At 39.3% G+C, this 18,893-nt stretch overlaps 1 protein-coding gene across 1 annotated transcript; it reads left to right on the top strand.

The window, feature by feature from the left end:
- The first annotated feature begins 42 nt into the window (after window positions 1–42).
- On the top strand, window positions 43–11,885 carry ZNF200 (zinc finger protein 200). Its single transcript, XM_036920370.2, has 5 exons — window positions 43–223; window positions 936–1,266; window positions 1,866–1,957; window positions 2,270–2,393; window positions 10,582–11,885. The coding sequence occupies exons 2-5, from the start codon at window positions 1,020–1,022 to the stop codon at window positions 11,325–11,327; spliced, it is 1,209 nt and encodes a 402-aa protein (XP_036776265.1). The 5' UTR covers window positions 43–223; window positions 936–1,019; the 3' UTR covers window positions 11,328–11,885.
- The last annotated feature ends 7,008 nt before the right edge of the window (window positions 11,886–18,893 follow it).

Here is an 18,893-nt window from a genome sequence, read left to right as displayed (position 1 = left end):
TGTCACGGCGATCAAGGCGCTCGGCCTCCCAGAAGGCACCGCGCCCCCGCCGTCCTCTTCAACTGAAGGAGGCGCCCTCCAATCGTCGCCTGCGGCCTGTGAGGACACTCGGAAGGGCGAGGGGAGGGCTCGGCATCTCGCTCCCAATTTCCCGGTCTCTCCCCGAGCCTGTGTCTCTTGGCGGTCCCCAACGAGCGGCCCGGGGTCGCAGAGCCGACGAGAGGTGAGGAGCCCGCGAGGGCGGAACCAGGCCGAGGTGGCCTCTCGGGAGCGGAGCGAAGTCGGCTGCTGGAGGAGCTTGGCCGGATAGGGAGCCGGGAACGCGCCTCAGTGTTGCCGGTGACGGTAAAGGGGCCCCTTGGCCGGGGGTAGAGGCTCCAGAGTGGATCCTACCGGGCTGCCGGGCCGCTCTCAACACGGCTTTGACGGCGGAAAGGAGTTGGCGGGGCTTGCGTGGACACCGCATGCGGCCTTGCGTTTGCTCTTTGAGCCATTCACCCACCCCTTGAAGGGCAACGGAGGCCAGATTCAGTCACTTAGCAGACTTCTAAGCAGATGCCCTCGGTGTTGGACCTTAGATTTCCTGCCTTCTAACCCATTGCTGTTTCCACCAGTATGATTAAACTGCTCTCCCCAGTGGAAATTGCACTTCACGTTTCTCAGGAGGATGGCCCTGGTCTTCTGATGGCTACCTCTGCTCCTTCCGTTTGGCCCTTTGGGTTTGGATATCCTCCGACTTTATTCTCAAGATCTTTCAGGTCTTGCTGAGAATACCCAGTTCAGGGACCTTCCCTTTCAGTTATGAGTTCCCTACCCCAGCTTATCTCGCCTTTTCTGGTTTGGATCTCATATGGCCTCACTAACTAAGACGCATATTGGAGTGGAGACATGCCCTGACGGAGCTTGTGGGTAACCCATTGTTCTGTCGCCTGCAGCTTGGCTGTATGACAAATTTCCTTCAGTAAGAGGTGACTCTCAGAGCTCTTCAGAAACGAGTGTGGTGTGTGATTCAAGGCACAATGGCTGCAAAAGTGGTTCCCATGCGTCTCAAGTCAAAGCGGTCCTTTATACTGAGAGTTCCTCCAGACTCCAGGCTGGGCCAAGACCTACATCGAGATGCTACAAGTGGGCCCAAGACCATCCATCAACTGGTTCTGGAGCACTTCCTCACCTTCTTACCCAAGTCAAGCCTGAACCAGCCCAATAAGAAAGTCAGGGAGACCCTGGTTATTATGAAGGATGTGAGCGCAAACCTTCGGAACAGAGGTAAAAACTAGAATTGGAGGAGATGCTTCTGGGAGCTGAGATAGACTTCCATGTCGGTAATGAAGTCAAGTTGGGGTGGTGGGTATTGAAAAAAGGAGTTGATTCTGATAACATGTTGGGGAAAGGGAGTATTTTTTTTCAAACTGAAGCTTGAGTGGTTTTCTGGAATGGTGTGTGTAAAGCCACAGAATAAATACTGCATCTTTTCTGTGGTGTCATTTTTACCCCTTCAGAGGGGAGTCAGGGAGAAATTTTTAGGATTAAGCAATATGGGTGAATTACTGAATTGGCTTCCATTTATGTGGAATTTGAGAAATTTGTGCCTGTTGTGGACATCTTCAGAATTTACTTTCCCCCAGTCTCTTCTTTAGTAGTAATGAGAATTTTAAAAGGTACACGTTTTTTTCATGAGGAGATCCCATATAGGTTCAAGACCCTGTGGTTATGGCTTAACTTCTGACTGGGCTCTCAGGAGCAGAAAAAAACAGGAGTTGCCTGCCAAAAGAGGCTGTGTGGACAGTCTGGCCTCAAGGTATGGGTAGAGCCTCCATATTAGAGTCACTGATTTTTCCATTAACCACTCTGTTCTCTTCCCCCAGGGCAGCCTCGTCCCTTACTGAGGCTTCTGTCCAAAGAAGGAATCCAGCAGAAACAGCAAATAGTTTCTCTGTTTTTGAAAGCTGAGCCAGAGGTGGGTTCAGGTTTCCTATTCATTGTTTGAATGTATCACCTTCTCTGCTCTTGTATCCCTCCCTGCTCAGCCAGCCCAGGTATAAAAACACACTCTTGGGGGTCAGCCAGGAGAATGGGCTCATTTTTTACTACCTCCTTGTACACTTGTCTTCTTTTCCTCTGGCCCCTCTTTCCCATCTGTGCTATCTGCATGAAATGTACAGGTGCCTGTTGCCAAACCTTCCCTGACCTTTGCGTCTCAGTCTTCTTACCAGCAGTGCTGTCACGGAACCTCTGTTACTAAGAGGAAGGGGGTCTGTTGTTTTTTCAGGAGCTGGTGGTCTTGGAGGATTTGAATGTATTTTACTCTCAAGAAGAATGTATAAGCCTGGAACCTGCTCAACAGCCCACCTCAGAGAAAGAAGAAGGCAGTGTTGGGGAGATGAAGTTACTGGGTAAGAAATCAAGTCCTTTCTGTGTTGAGATTGAATGCTGCAGGAAAAGCGTGCTTTTCTCCTTCATCTCAGACTTCTTCTATTCACATCATCAAATCACACATACATTTCAGTTTTGTTTCTTAGATGGAGCAGAGCCTGCCATCTATGGAGGGAATTTCCCCTGTATCTTGGGAATTGCAAGGGTGGAGGGGACTTCTCTTGGTAAACAAAGCCTACTGCTAATGTACTAACATCAAACATTCAGGCAGAAAACAGACCTTTTCTGAACCCAGGGCTGTTCTCCCCATGGGTAAATTTTAAATTAAGAGTTGTTGAACATGTGACTCTTTTAAGTCTTTTTTTTTTCCCTTGATGTTCAATAGCTGTGAAGCCTACTAGTGAAAGTAAAAATATGTTCTGCCATTGTTGGAAATAACGTCTGGCCTTTATTAAACATTTGTGGGCCATTATGTGCTAGGCACCAGTCTAAGTACTTTGCATGCATTTAGGATCTCATGAAATGATCACAGTTGTTCTGTGGGATATAGGAATTACTACTGTTGTACAGATGATGGAACTGGGGCAGAGGAAAGTTAAGAAATTAGCCGAAGGTGGCACTGCAGTATATAGGAGAGCAGGGATTTGAATTCAGGGAATCTAACATCAGAGTCTGCAGTCCTGGCCCAAAACTGTCCTGCCTCCCTGCTGCATTTCTCATTTTATCAGGGACTGTCCTCTGCGGTCAGTGAATGGGGACTTCTTCCTTTGTACTCATTTCCCAGTACTGGTTAACAAGTGTCCTCAGCGCTACATATGAACTGTTGGGCGGCAGTTTCCCTGGAAGCTGCTTCGAGATGCTTCAGCTTTTCTCTAGAAATACACTGCTACCTTAGAGTCAGGGGCCCTTAAAAGTTGTTTTTCTGGTTGCCTAATACTTTTTACCTTGTCTTCAGGGCTCTTTGCTTCCAAAAATGAAGCGGAGCAGAGAGTGGATTTTTTGAGTTGCCCAGAGTGACAAAAATCCATGATTATTGGACTCTGTAGTTGTCGCACACTGTATGGTCATGGTCAGGGTAATGGTACGTAATGGCCCTGGCTAATTTCCCACAGATTTTTCTATGTAATATTCTCCTATTTTGGGGGAAAGTATGAACAAATCAGATTTATGACTGAGTTTTTCCTTGGTCTTGGGCAAAGCTAGCATTTTTGTTGGTGGGTATGTTGCCAGCTCCAGAAACACTTGGGCCATGCCCCTTGAAGCCCTGAGACCCAGTCTGCACTCTTCTTTTTCCCTCCCTCAAACCCTAAAGCTGATGATTTAAGCGTAGAGTCCTTCACCAACATTTCATAAATATTACTGCTTTTTCCTTAAGTGGGGTTGAGTTCTAGACTTGATATTCAGCTGGTAAAAAAAAGATTTATAATGTCCCCATTCCTGCCCTCCAAGGGCTTCCAATTTGTTTTTTTGTTTGTTTGTTTTTTTTTGAGAGGGCATCTCTCATATTTATTGATCAAATGGTTGTTAACAACAATAAAATTCTGCATAGGGGACTCAATGCACAATCATTAATCAACCCCAAGCCTAATTCTCAACAGTCCAATCTTCTGAAGCATAACGAACAAGTTCTTACATGGTGAACAAGTTCTTACATAGTGAATAAGTTCTTACATGGTGAACAGTGCAAGGGCAGTCATAGCACAGAAACTTTCAGTTTTGATCACGCATTATGAACTATAAACAATCAAGTCAGATATGATTATTCGTTTGATTTTTATACTTGATTTATCTGTGAATCCCACATTTCTTCCTTACTATTATTATTATTTTTTTAAAATAAAATGCTGAAGTGGTAGGTAGATGCAAGATAAAGGTAGAAAACGTAATTTAGTGCTGTAAGAGGGCAAATGTAGATGATCAGGTGTGTGCCTATAGACTAAGTATTAATCCAAGCTAGACAAGGGCAACAAAACATCCACGGATGCAGAAGATTTCTCTCAAAACAGGGGGTAAGGTTCTAAGCCTCACATCTGTTGATCCCCACCAATTTGTTTTGTAACATAAGTCATTCACACAGAAAGATAAGCAGTACAAAACCATTATAGCTATAAAGAGCTATGATGAGGTTGAGACAGGATTTGGACCCAGGAGCAGAGTTGGGAAGAAGATGGGTTGGATTTTAGATGAAATTGAATCCATGGCAGGAAATAAAATGAAATTATTTTCTGGGCACTTGGACATGGGATATTAGAAGTCAGATGTAATGATGTTAGAGATTTGGGTATCATCAGCATACAGCCAGTATTCCACTAGTACCATCTGATCAATTTGTAAAGGAAAAATGGAAGGGAATGAACCCTGAGCAGACAGGAATCAAAGGAAAACTCTTAACATAGGAGGACAGAATGTGTGTCTCTCACAGTCCAAATGAACCACATGAAAATACTTGAAAATGTAGAACACTTAAATTCTCTGAAGTGGTTCTTAGGGTCATATCTGTCCTCTTCTGTGGTATATACATTTTGAAGAGTGATGCAAATTGACTACATATGCAAGAAAGATAGATTCAGTAGATCCCAAAATACAGAAATAATACAAGAGGACCTATTGTAATGCAATCCAACTAGAAATTAGTGATGAAATCATGAAAAAAGGTTCTTTCCACCTGGAAATTTTAAAACTATTCAGTAACTTCGGGTCAAAGGGGAAATACAAATTAAAATTGAATAATTTTCCTAGAAAACACTATGTATCAGAATTTATGGTATAACATATATTGGTACTCAGAAAAGTCATGGCTGTAAAAACATGTATACTTTAGAAAAATGAAAGTAAGTAAGCTTCTGGATCAATGTTAGGAAAACAAGATAAAAGAAAAAGTGTATTAGTACAAAATTAGTAATCAGTAAGTTAAAAATAGAAAACAGGAAACTAAAGAGTAGTAAGATTTGAACACGAACCAGTTTCCACAGAGGAAATTGAAATTGTCAAAAAAAATTAGCTCTGCACCAAGAAAAAAGACCACCCTCAGTTTTTCAAGAAAATCCTTGTAAATCTTTAAAAATTAGACAATTCAATATGCTGTGAAAACTTCCAGAGTATAGAAAAAGATAAAAGTTTTCCAAATTCTTTTTATGAAATTAATATAACAAAGGTACCACAACCTGATAACTGTCATGACCAATTAAGGTTTATTCCAGGAATGCAAAAATGATCTATCTTGTGATAAAAAGGAGGAAAATCCTAGGATCATTTTCATAGTTACTTAAAAGATATTTGACAAAAGACAAACCCCTTCATTAGAAGGCTTAACAAAATAGTCATTAACGATACTTTCTTAATGGGGTGCTTACCCTTTTAGCCAGCTTCATCTTCATCAGGAAACACCGGGAGGCAGTCCCGCTAAAACTCAGGATAAAACATGAAGCCCACGTCACTACTGTTTAACATTGTGCTCCAGGTATTAGCCCTTACGGTTAAATGAGAAAGAAATGAGATATATGAGAATTTAAGAGAAAGATAAAAATACATCTACTTCTTGTATAGCTGGAAAACCCTAGAGAATATCTGAAAACTTACTACAAATAAGAGCTTTCAGTAAGGCAATGGGATGTAAATTATTATACGTAAGTCATTATTTCTTTCATATATGCAAACAATCATTTAGAAAATACAAAATAAAAAAGATTTCTAAACACCTAATAAATTACGAAATGTGCAAAAATTTTAAGAAAAACTTTAAAATACTTCTATAGGACACAAGTAGATTTGAATGAATGGAAAGAAATGCCATGTTCTTGGCTAGGAAGATTTTGCATAAAAAGGTCAGTTCTTCCCAAGTTGATTTATGAATTCACTTAGTCCCTTTAACAATACCAAAATGATTTTTCCCCTGTAACTAGACAGTCTGATCTCAAATTCAAATGTAAAATACAAGTAACCAGGAAACTTGAGAAGAGCAGTGGGGCAGGGTGGGTGCAGCCCTTTCGGGTATTAAAGCAGCCACTAAAGCCTGGTTATGAAAACAGTGGCATGTGAGCAGACAGACCAGTGGGATAGAATTAAAAGTCCAGAGATAGCCTCAAATACACATGGGGATTTTAGTTTGTGATCAACTTGGATCCAATCAGTCAGGTAAAGAGCGAATTGATTAAAAGTGTTGGGACAACTCAGTACCTGTGAATTATGCCTGCCTTTGCACACCAAGAAAAACTGCAAATGGATCAAAGTATTAATTAAAAAAAATTTTTTTTCAATAAAAATAAATCTTTTTATTGAACCTTTTGAGATAGAGTTTTTAAAATAATAAAGTAATATATCATCATTAACAAACATTTGGAGAATAAAGAAAAAGAATCTTGACACTTGGAATATCACTGTCCTCACAACAACTTTTAAAGAGTATATCTTTTTTCTGTCATTATAGAAGCAGTGTATACTCATTGCAAAAACAATTACACATGAGAGGAAGATATAGCTATAACAAAAAATCTCTTTTAGTGCCACCTTCCAGAAAGAATGACTTTCAAATTTAGCCAGTAACAGGGAGTATTTTTGTAGATGTCCTTCTAGATTTTTCTCCAATATGTGTTTTACAAAGGCATAGTCATAGTATATATTTATAATTTTGTACCCTGTCCTTTTCATTTATCATATTACCCTGTTTTACCCTTCTATAGAGCCATTAAACTTACGATTTTTAAAGTAAAAGTTATGTTCTGTCAAGGGAATATACCACAATTCTAAACTATCCCCTTAGTATGATACATGAGTGGGGATGGTTTTCTATTACAAATATGTCTGGTACAGACACCTTTCTGCATGTTGTTTTCCCCATAATTTAGTTATGTAAAGATGAACCCACAGGTGTACCATTGCTTCAAAGGGTAGGAACAGTTTTATGGCCTTTGAAACATAATGCTAAAATTATCCAAAGCATTGAGGTCAACTTAGGGTATACCAGTTTCATTCCACCCTTATCAACATTAGGTCTTACCATTTTTTAAATTTCTTTTACTAAACAGCTAGAAATTTGTTCTAATCTGGTGGGATGTAGGCACATTTCCAGCACCGACTTTGGGTACTGTATCTTGAACCTTTTGACAACTTTTCTGTTATCTCACCATCAGTCACTTCACAAAATTTTTCTTTCCTATCCAGATCACCTCTGCTCCTGGACTTACAGGATCAAGGGCATGTCTTGTTGATTCTCCAGAAGGAGGATCTGGTGAAGGCCTGTGTGTGTGTCTCTCCTGCTGTTGGGGCTTTTTAAAAATTTTATCTTTCTGTCCCTCATACAGAAGGTGTTACTTCAGTCTCCATTTTTCAGGGTGAAATGCCCTGTTTGTTAAGTGGGAGAAGGTGGATTCAGGCTCTCTCTCTTCCACCATTGTCCCTGAAGCCCTCCTAAATAATTTAAATGTTAAAAAACAAAGTAAGAGAATTCCTTTATAACCATGAGCTAGGAAGTCCTTCCTAATTAAGACTCAAAGGTTCAGAAATCAGAAACTTGACACATTTGTTGAGATAACTGAGAGTGAGGTGTATTGCTGGTGGGTATGCAGAATGGGACAGTTCCTGTGTATGTGAATCTGTAATTACCCATATTGCAGATATATTTACCCTTTGATCCAGCAGTCTCACTTCTGGGAATCTGACCTACAGATAATAGGAATAGCACACATTCAAAATAATGTACAAACAAGGTTATTAATTGCGGTATTGTTGGTAAAAACACAAGATTGACAGTCCAAGTATCTGTAGGTACTGACTGAACATGGTGTGTCTACACATTGTAACGTAATTTCTATGCATTGGAATATAGCAGCTGAAATTAACCAAGGAGCAGAAATAAACATTGTAGTACCTTTTATAAAAGAAAGGGGGAGGGGGGAAAATGTATTCTTGCCTAAAGAAAAAAAAATAAAGAAGAATAAAAACTAATAAAATACCTGTCTGGGATGAATAGAATAGATGGGGACAGGGATTGGAGTAAGCTGCTCAGTGTATACATTTTCATGTTTTGACTTTGACTTTTGAGCCATTTAAATATATTAGTTACTAAAAATTTTTTTATTTTAAAAATTAGTACGCTGAAGAAAATGTGAAATATATTCCTTTGACTCTTCAGGAAAATAAGACAAAGCATGATTGTCAATTAAATGTCCTCAAAACATTTAGCCCTTTAATATAACCTAACATTTATAATCATTCATAAAACACTGGTTTCTTCTTAAAACTGAGAAAAAAAATAAAGAAACCTATCACTATTAATATCATTAACTTATCACTATTAATATCATTTCTTATCTTCTTGCTTTAGATAAGCAAGAAGATAAGAAAAAGGGGTTAAGAACAAATATTAGAAATGGAGAGAACCAAAACGTGATAAAGTAGGTAGATGGGGAGTAAATATACAATAATATTTTTAATCACGAAATGAAAGTTCTCATTCAGAATGGCTATAAAATACAAGTGAACTAGAGATATTTTATTGGTAAATATAAAAGAAGATTCTTAAATATTGGAGAGAAATCTGGGGAAAGGAAAGCTTAAAATCATTTCAAGATATTAGTACCTTCAAAATTTATTTATACTGCAAATAGTCAAAGGTTTTTTGAAAGGTAGAAGAAGGTATTCTGGCTAGTTTTACCACTATTAGGCATGTTACAAACAGTAACACAGCATGATACTAAACTCCAAATGTATAGAGCTAACTATAGAATAAATCATAAAAGAATGGCCAGAAAAACAATAGAAATTTTTCAGATTTTGAAAGACTAGTCTTTTTTCTGGTTTTAAGTTATACAGTTATTATAAAGGAAGGCTTCAATTAAAAAATATATTGATAGGGATAAAGTAATTAAGATTTATAATATATAAAACTTATTTTATTTATGAAAGTCTGAGCCCAATGGATAAGTTTCTGGTTTGCAGTAATCAAAGTGCAAAATAAAGCTACATTAAGAAACCATTTTATACCAATTAAATATTTTAAATGATATCTAATGCTGGCAAGATTGGGTAAAATTGGTATCCACATGTTGATGGTTGTATTGAAATTGGCACACCTTCTTTGGAAAGAAGTATGGCAGTTCTTCTCAAGAGCTATGGTAAAAATTGGTATATGCTTTGAGCTAGCATTTTCATTATCATAAGGGAATAATTAAAACAAATACTTGAAAAAAAAAAATTCTGTTGGTATGAAACTGCTAACTCCAGCAGAGATTCACATTCCAGCTTCAGGATCAGCCACACAGCTAAGTGGTTGATTTAACCCTTTATTTTATTCTAGTTTGTTGCCCAGTTTAGGGGTCCCTTGTTATCCCACCTGTTCATATCATAGTTTTCTTTTCACTTAGTTTACCTAGTCTTTATAATCCATTATTTTACACAGACTTTTTTTTGGAAGTATATAAATACAGAGAAGTCAACAAATCATAAGAGTACAATTCAGATTTTCACAAAATATATGCATTTGCCTAGTTACCACCCAAAATTGAATATTCCGAGCACCTCAGAAATCCCTTACATCCCCTGCCAAGTTGCTACTCCATTACCTTCCCCAAAAAGATCACTGCTGACCTCTACCATAGGTTTTTTTTTAATAGGTAGTAGTAATCACTTTAATGCCCAAATAATAATCAACGAATTATGTGAATATGCTATGCCTTCTTTATTTTTGGTCATTTGTGTCCAGTTTTTCATGAAATAGGGTGTTATATTATCTAATGCCATAATATTGTAATATTTAATGTAGTCAAAACCTGGGAGTAATTCATCTTACCGTGTACTTACTATCCTCCTAGAGATTGCTAGTGATACCCTTTAGTATTTATGCCCTTCATCCCCTGGGCCTTAGCTCAGTGCTCTACACAGTATGAGTCCACAGAAATATAAGGCCGGTATGAACTTGTGGAGTGAGTGACTGGTGCTCATGTAGAAAACAAACATATGTAGTCCCACTCATTTAATTTTTTAAAAAAAAAGTAAAAAGAGGACTGTGTGCTTACATTGTGAGTATGGAAGAGTTATCGGTCATATATTACACACTCAGTAAGAGTGGAAAGGAGTGTTCACAACAATTATCTGCCAGTCCTCATATTTCTTACTTTCAAGGTTATTGTTTCATGAAAAATCTGACTTGTTTTTTTCCCACCTGGTGTCATATCCCTCAAAGGTCAATAAATTCTCTCTTTGTCTCAACAGTCAATGACATAAATCCTGAGGGCGAAGATTTTCAGAAAGAACTTGTAGAGAATGATGATCATAGTGAAAAATCTTTAGATTGTAATGAAATGGATTGTTCCATGATCTCTGAGCAACCTCCAGATTGCCATAAAGAAGACATATCCATTCCAAAGAAAAGGAAAATGAGAAATCTTCTAGTTACCATTGAAAATGATGCTCCATTAGAGGAACTCTCAAAATATGTGGATATCAATGTTATTGCACTTACCTGCAATCAGAGAACAAGAAGATGGTACACCTGTCCACTGTGTGGGAAACAGTTCAATGAAAGTTCTTACCTTATTTCCCACCAGAGGACTCACACTGGAGAAAAACCCTATGACTGTAGTCACTGTGGGAAAAGCTTCAATCATAAAACAAACCTTAATAAACATGAACGAATCCATACAGGAGAGAAACCTTATTCATGTTCTCGGTGTGGGAAAAATTTTCGTCAGAATTCTCATCGGAGTCGCCATGAAGGAATCCATATAAGGGAGAAGATATTTAAGTGTCCAGAGTGTGGGAAAACCTTCCCAAAGAATAAAGAATATGTGCTTCATCTGCAGAGTCATGGGGCTAAGAGACCATATGGTTGCAGAAAATGTGGGAGAAGATTTGGTCGGATGTCAAACTGTACCCGGCATGAAAAGATCCACTCGTCACGTAAGACCCGAAAGCAGAAGTGGGATCAGGAAAGGTCTGATGGTCCTGCTTCAACCTGAAGGGTGTTATAAGGAATTCTAAATTCACAGGCTGTCAGAAAAGATAGAGATATGTGAAAACCTCATTAAGCCAAAATGGGATCAATACCATCTTGGCTAAAACCTCAAATTTTTAGAATATTCACAGGAAAGAAAACACCCTCAAGGGCTATACCTCAGTTAGCATCCAGGCATTCTGGACTAAGGAACTTTATTTTGTGAATTTATACAACAATGTACAGGTCATAGATCCCTTTCCCAAAAAAGGCTTCGGAATTCACACTTAAGAGAAATGCAAAGATCCTTATCTGGAACTGAGTTTCCCTGAGAGAATCAAACTACTGATTGATTAAGCCAACAGCGTCTGTTGGCAATTCATATAACCCTCTAAGAACACCCTGTTGAAGCTTGAGTGTTGAAAGGGATTGTTTCCTTTGGAATATAGGAAAATACAGCAATTGAATGTTGAAGACTTGCTCTCTTATTTGTGATCGAAGCAGACACTTTCAATAACCTTTACATTTTGTGATAAAAAGTGACTTTTACAGAAATTCTTTTCACAACATGATTTAAAAGTGACTACTGTATTTTGTTCAACTACTAAATGCCCAGACAGCTCTCGCATGCCTTTCCCTTGCCAAAAGAAGTTTGGGTTGCTCAGGCCTGGCCACCTGGCCCCACCACTGGAGAAGCTCTTCAGAGTCTTGTCCCGTTGCTGAGCCAAGAAGAACACCCACTAGGAAAGAAACCCAAAAGCCTGAGAAGAAGAGATTTTGGCTTGAATCCGTGGCTTGTCAATAACCTTACCATATGTTAAGCAGTCATCAGACCTTTGAATGGGTGGTCACTACCTCAGAAGCAAAATGTTTTATTTTTAGAAATTATGTCACCAGTGGCTAGCTCACATGGCCCCTCAAGAGAAAGGATTCGTGTCTTCATTGTAGTGGATCTTTGTTCTCTTTGGCCTCCTTGATATCCAGACTTGCCTGACTTGTCTGTCCGGTGGTGCCTTCACAGGTTGTATCTGTGATGTGTAATTTTTTTAATGCATTTTATTATCATTAATCTACAATTACATGAAGAACATTACGTTTACTAGCCTCCCCCCTTCACCAAGTCCCCCCCACACACCCCATTACAGTCACTGTCCATCAGTGTAGTAAGATGCTGTAGAATCACTACTTGTCTTCTCTGTGTTGTACAGCCCTCCCCGTGCCCCCCCAACATTATACATGCTAAATCTTAAGGCCCCTTTTCTTTTTCCCTGCCCTTATCCCTCCCCACCCACTGTCCCCAGTCCCTTTCCCTTTGGTAACTGTTAGTCCATTCTTGGGTTCTGTGATTCTGCTGCTGTTTTGTTCCTTCAGTTTTTCTTTGTTCTTACACTCCACAGATGAGTGAAGTCATTTGGTACTTGTCTTTCTCCGCCTGGCTTATTTCACTGAGCATAATACCCTCTAGCTCCATCCATGTTGTTGCAAATGGTAGGATTTGTTTTCTTATGGCTGAATAATATTCCATTGTGTATATGTACCACATCTTTATCCATTCATTTACTGATGGACACTTAGGTTGCTTCCATTTCTTGGCTATTGTAAATAGTGCTGTGATAAACATAGGGATGCATCTGTCTTTTTCAAACAGGGCTGCTGCATTCTTAGGATAAATTCCTAGAAGTGGAATTCCTGGGTCAAATGGTATTTCTATTTTGAGCTTTTTGAGGAACCTCCATACTGCTTTCCACAATGGTTGAACTAATTTACATTCCTACCAGCAGTGTAGAAGGGTTCCCCTTTCTCCACAACCTTGCCAACATTTGTTCTTTGTCTTTTGGATGGCAGCCATCCTTACTGGTGTGAGGTGATATCTCATTGTGGTTTTAATTTGCATTTCTCTGATGACTAGTGATGGGGAGCATCTTTTCATGTGTCTGTTGGCCATCTGGATTTCTTCTTTAGAGAACTGTCTATTCAGCTCCTCTGCCCATTTATTAATTGGATTATTTGCTTTTTGTTTGTTGAGGTGCGTGAGCTCTTTATATATTTTGGTTGTCAACCCTTTATCGGATCTGTCATTTATGAATATATTCTCCCATACTGTAGGTACCTTTTTGTTCTATTGATGGTGTCCTTTGCTGTACAGAAGCTTTTCAGCTTGATATAGTCCCACCTGTTCATTTTTGCTTTTGTTTCCCTTACCCGGGGAGATACGTTCATGAAGAAGTCACTCGTGTTTATGTCCAAGAGATTTTTGCCTATGTTTTTTTCTAAGAGTGTTATGGTTTCATGACTTACATTCAGGTCTTTGATCCATTTTGAATTTACTTTTGTGTATGGGGTTAGACAGTGATCCAGTTTCATTCTCTTACATGTACCTGTCCAGTTTTGCCAGCAACATCTGTTGAAGAGACTGTCATTTCCCCATTGTATGTCCATGGCTCCTTTATCGAATATTAATTGACCATATATGTTTGGGTTAATGTCTGGAGTCTCTAATCTGTTCCACTGGTCTGTGGCTCTGTTCTTGTGCCAGTACCAAACTGTCTTGATTACTGTGGCTTTGTAGTAGAACTTGAAGTTGGGGAGCAAGATCCCCCCCACTTTATTCTTCCTTCTCAGGATTGCTTTGGCTATTTGGGGTCTTTGGTGTTTCCACATGAATTTTTGAACTATTTGTTCCAGTTCGTTGAAGAATACTGTTGGTAATTTGATAGGGATTGCATCAAATCTGCATATTGCTTTAGGCAGGATGGCCATTTTGACTATATTAATTCTTCCTAGCCAGGAGCATGGGATGAGTCTCCATTTGTTAGTGTCCTCTTTAATTTCTCTTAAGAGTGTCTTGTAGTTTTCAGGGTATAGATCTTTCACTTCCTTGGTTAGATTTATTCCTAAATATTTTATTCTTTTTGATGCAATTGTGAATGGAGTTTTCCTGATTTCTCTTTCTATTAGTTCATTGTTAGTGTATAGGGAAGCCACAGATTTCTGTGTTAATTTTGTATCCTGCAACTTTTCTGTATTCCGATATCAGTTCTAGTAGTTTTGGAGTGGAGTCTTTAGGGTTTTTTTATGTACAATATCATGTCATCTGCAAATAGTGACAGTTTCACTTCTTTACCAATCTGGATTCCTTGTATTCCTTTGTTTTGTCTAATTGCCATGGCTAGGATCTCCTGTACTATGTTAAATAACAGTGGGGAGAGTGGGCATCCCTGTTTTGTTCCCGATCTCAGAAAAAAGCTTTCAGCTTCTCGCTGTACAGTATGATGTTGGCTGTGGGTTTATCATATATGGCCTTTATTATGTTGAGGTACTTGCCCTTTATACCCGTATTGCTGAGAGTTTTTATCATGAATGGATGTTGAATTTTGTTGAATGTTTTTTCAGCCTCTATGGAGATGATCATGTGGTTTTTGTCCTTTTTGTTTATGTGGTGGATGATGTTGATGGACTTTCTAATGTTATACCATCCTTGCATCCCTGGGATGAATCCCACTTGGTCATGGTGTATGATCCTTTTGATGTATTTTTGAATTCGGTTTGCTAATATTTTGTTGAGTATTTTTGCATCTACGTTCATCAGGGATATTGGTCTGTAGTTTTCTTTTTTGGTGGGGTCTTTGCCTGGTTTTGGTATTAGGGTGATGTTGGCTTCATAGAATGAGTTTGGGAGTATTCCCTCCTCTTCTATTTTTTGGAAAACTTTAAGGAGAATGGGTATTATGTCTTCCCTGTATGTCTGATAAAATTCTGAGGTAAATCCATCTGGCCCGGGGGTTTTGTTCTTGGGTAGTTTTTTGATTACCGCTTCAATTTCTATGCTTGTAATTGGTTTGTTTAAATTTTGTGTTTCTTCCTTGGTCAGTCTTGGAAGGTTGTATTTCTCTAGGAAGTTGTCCATTTCTCCTAGGTTTTCCAGCTTGTTAGCATATAGGTTTTCATAGTATTCTCTAATAATTCTTTGTATTTCTGTGGGGTCCGTCATGATTTTTCCTTTCTCATTTCTGATTCTGTTGATGTGTGTTGATTCTCTTTTTCTCTTAATAAGTTTGGCTAGAGGCTTATCTATTTTGTTTATTTTCTCAAAGAACCAGCTCTTGGTTTGATTGATTTTTTCTATTGTTTTATTCTTCTCAATTTTATTTATTTCTTCTCTGATCTTTATTATGTCCATCCTTCTGTTGACTTTAGGCCTCATTTGTTCTTTTTCCAGTATCAATAATTGTGATGTTAGACTATTCATTTGGGATTGTTCTTCCTTCTTTAAGTATGCCTGGATTGCTGTATACTTTCCTCTTAATACTGCTTTTGCTGCGTCCCACAGAAGTTGGGGCTTTGTGTTGTTGCTGTCATTTGTTTCCATATATTCCTTGATCTCTATTTTAATTTGTTCATTGATCCATTGACTATTTAGGAGCATGTTGTTAAGCCTCCATGTGTTTGTGGGCATTTTTGCTTTCTTTGTACAATTTATTTCTAGTTTTATACCTTTGTGGTCTGAAAAGTTGGTAGAATTTCAATCTTTTTGAATTTAGTGAGGCTCTTTTTGTGGCCTAGTATGTGATCTATTCTGGAGAATGTTCCATGTGCACTTGAGAAGAATGTGTATACTTTAGGGTGATTATTGATAGGTATGTACTTATTGCCATTGCAGGCTTTAGATTCGTGGTTACCAAAGGTTCAGGGTTAATTTCCTTACTATCTAAGAATCTAACTTAACTCACTTAGTATGCTGTTACAAACACAATCTAAAGGTTCTTTTCTGTTTCTCCTCCTTTTTCTTCCTCCTCCATTCTTTATATATTAGGTATCATATTCTATACTTTTTGTCTATCCCTTGATTGACTTTGGGCATAGTTAATTTAATTTTGCATTTGCTTAGTAATTAGCTGTTCTACTTTCTTTACTGTGGTTTTCTTACCTCTGGTGACAGCTATTCAACCTTAGGAACACTTCCATCTATAGCAGTCCCTCCAAAATACACTGTAGAGATGGTTTGTGGGAGGTAAACTCTCTCAGCTTTTGCTTATCTGGAAATTGTTTAATCCCTCCAAATTTAAATGATAATTGTGCCAGATAAAGTAATCTTGGTTTGAGGGCCTTCTGCTTCATGGCATTAAATACATCCTGCCACTCCCTTCTGGCCTGTAAGGTTTCTGCTGAGAAGCCTGATGATAGTCTGATGGGCTTTCCTTTGTATGTGAGCTCATTTCTCTCTCTGGCTGCTTTTAACAGTCTGTCCTTATCCTTGATCTTTCCCATTTTAATTACTATGTGTCTTGGTGTTGTCCTCCTTGGGTCCTTTGTGTTGGGGGAGATCTGTGGATCTCCATGGCCTGACAGATTATGTCCTTCCCCAGATTGGGGAAGTTTTCAGCAACTACCTCCTCAAAGACACTTTCTATCCCTTTTTCTCTCTCTCTTCTTCTGGTATCCCTATAATGCAAATATTGTTCCGCTTGGATTGGTCACAGTTCTCTCAATATTCTTTTATTCTTAGAATCCTTTTTTCTCTCTGTGCCTCAGCTTCTTTGCATTCCTCTTCTCTAGTTTCTATTTCATTTATCATCTCCTCCACCATATCCAACCTGCTTTTAATACCCTCCCATCGTGTTCTTTAATGATTGGATCTCCGACCTGAATTCATTCCTGAGTTCTTGGATGTCTTTCCGTACCTCCATTAGGATGTTGATGATTTTTATTTTGAACTCCCTTTCAGGAAGAGTCACGAGGTCCATATGTAAATCTCGGGAGTTGTATTAACAATTTTACTCTGGACCAGGTTCCTTTGGCGTTTCATGTTTGTATATGGCGCCCTCTAGTGTCCCGAAGCTCTAATGTGGAGCTGCTCAGCCCCTGGAGCAATGTCGGGGGTCGCAGGGGAGCAGTACTGGTGCCTGGGGCTAGGGAAGAGCTGTCCCCCGCCTCCCGGCTGCTGTGCCTGTCTCCACTGCCTGAGCCAGTGGGCTGGGCACACAGGTATGTTTTTGTCCCAGAGCAGCTGGATATGGATCCCTGCTTTCCACAAGCAGCCGGAATCCCAGTCTCCCCAGGGACTCTGCCTGTCCCAGCTTTCCAACCCCATAATCAGAAGAGTATGAGGAAAGCACCAGGAAATGTAGGTTTGTGCTCCCAGTGCAGATCTCCGGAGCTGGGTGTTCAGCAGTCCCAGGCCTTCCGCTCCCTCCCTGCTCCGTTTCTCTTCCCACCGCCGGTGAGCTGGCAGGGGAGGGGCTCGGGTCCCGGGAGCCGCAGCTCTGGTACGTTACCCCGTTCGTGAGGTCTGCTCTTTTCTCCAGGTGTGTGCAGTCTGGCGCCGTCCTCTTTCCTGCTGCTCTCAGGATTAGTTGCACCAACTGTATTTTCTAACTGTATCCAGTTTTAGGAGGAAGCCTCTGTCTCTCTCACGCCATCTTTTTTTTATGCGTTATTTTAAGGATTCTTGATCAGTTCTGCTCTTTCTACATTTCCTAAAGTTTTACATTTATATTTTGATTGTATTGGTTAATCCTTTAAACTATTTGGGAAAAATCGTTAATGTCACAAATTTTGTTTCACATCTTAGAAACATGCCTTTTCATTATTAAGAGTATTATATTCATGAGCAAATTTTTCTAATATTCTTCATGTAAGTTCTATATAATATTTTGTAAATCATTTTTTCATTGTATTTTTCTAATAGTTACATAGGAAAATTATTTTTTGTTACATATTTGTGAAACTAGCCACCTCACTGAATGTTCTGAATTTTCAGTAATTTCTCAGTTCTAATTTGTGGTTAAAAATTATACCATCTATAAATAGTAGCTTTATTTCTTTCTGCCTTCTGCTCTTTTTTATTATTTTTTAAACGTAGTTCTAAGTTTTGTTACAAAGCATATACTAAAAGGACATTTTAGAATACAATTCGGTCTGAGTCCTAATTTAAAATAACACTTAAAGGTCACAGAAAAACTATCCTTTATGGACTTTGTATTTCAAGCCCGTAGTACCCTTAAAAACCAGAACAAAACTGGCTACCAACAACAGTATTCTCTTAGTCCTTTGGAAGTCTGGCTGGAGTCCACTGGGTTACTGCATCGAGGATGCACCTGTGCACCTAGAAAACTTCAAGGCTTAAATGGCCTGGGAAGGTGGGGTCCCTGGGGTGGGATGGTCCTGTCCTCTTCCCAACCATTGGGCCACAATCTCAGGGTGTGTGGGTGTGTAATACACCCACAATCCAAACTCCCCACAGCTGGGAGGCATCCTCTGCTCCAGAATATGGTACCCAAAGGCCCACACAGACTACGGTAAGCTGGACACCTACTGTCTCCAGAGGGTGGGGCCTGGGCTGCCTGCTTTCCTGCTCATTCAGGCCTGTGGACCAAGAAGGGCTGGAGGGGAGTGCTCTTCACTCCTACCTGAGGACCAGGACACCCAAACACGAAGCAGGAAACTGCTAGACGGTGGGTGGGTAAGCAACGAGGCACCCAACCACCAGTCAGTGAAAAAAAGTAAACAACAAATGGTTTTCCAGTAGAGCAGCAAGGATCAGTTAGAAAATATGAAGGACCAAGGATGTAAGTCTAATTAAAGAAACTAC

Source organism: Manis pentadactyla, chromosome 10, assembly GCF_030020395.1.
Source record: "Manis pentadactyla isolate mManPen7 chromosome 10, mManPen7.hap1, whole genome shotgun sequence".
Lineage (NCBI taxonomy): Eukaryota > Metazoa > Chordata > Mammalia > Pholidota > Manidae > Manis > Manis pentadactyla.
Note: the sequence above shows the minus strand (reverse complement) of the source record. Positions and strands in the feature narration are given on the sequence as shown.

Coding starts and splice junctions, on each gene's coding strand:
- ZNF200 (XM_036920370.2), top strand. CDS start 1,020: ATGGCTGCAAAAGTGGTTCCCATGCGTCTCAAGTCAAAGCGGTCCTTT. Junction 1,267..1,865: donor CGCAAACCTTCGGAACAGAG/GTAAAAACTAGA, acceptor CTCTTCCCCCAG/GGCAGCCTCGTCCCTTACTG. Junction 1,958..2,269: donor TTTTGAAAGCTGAGCCAGAG/GTGGGTTCAGGT, acceptor TTGTTTTTTCAG/GAGCTGGTGGTCTTGGAGGA.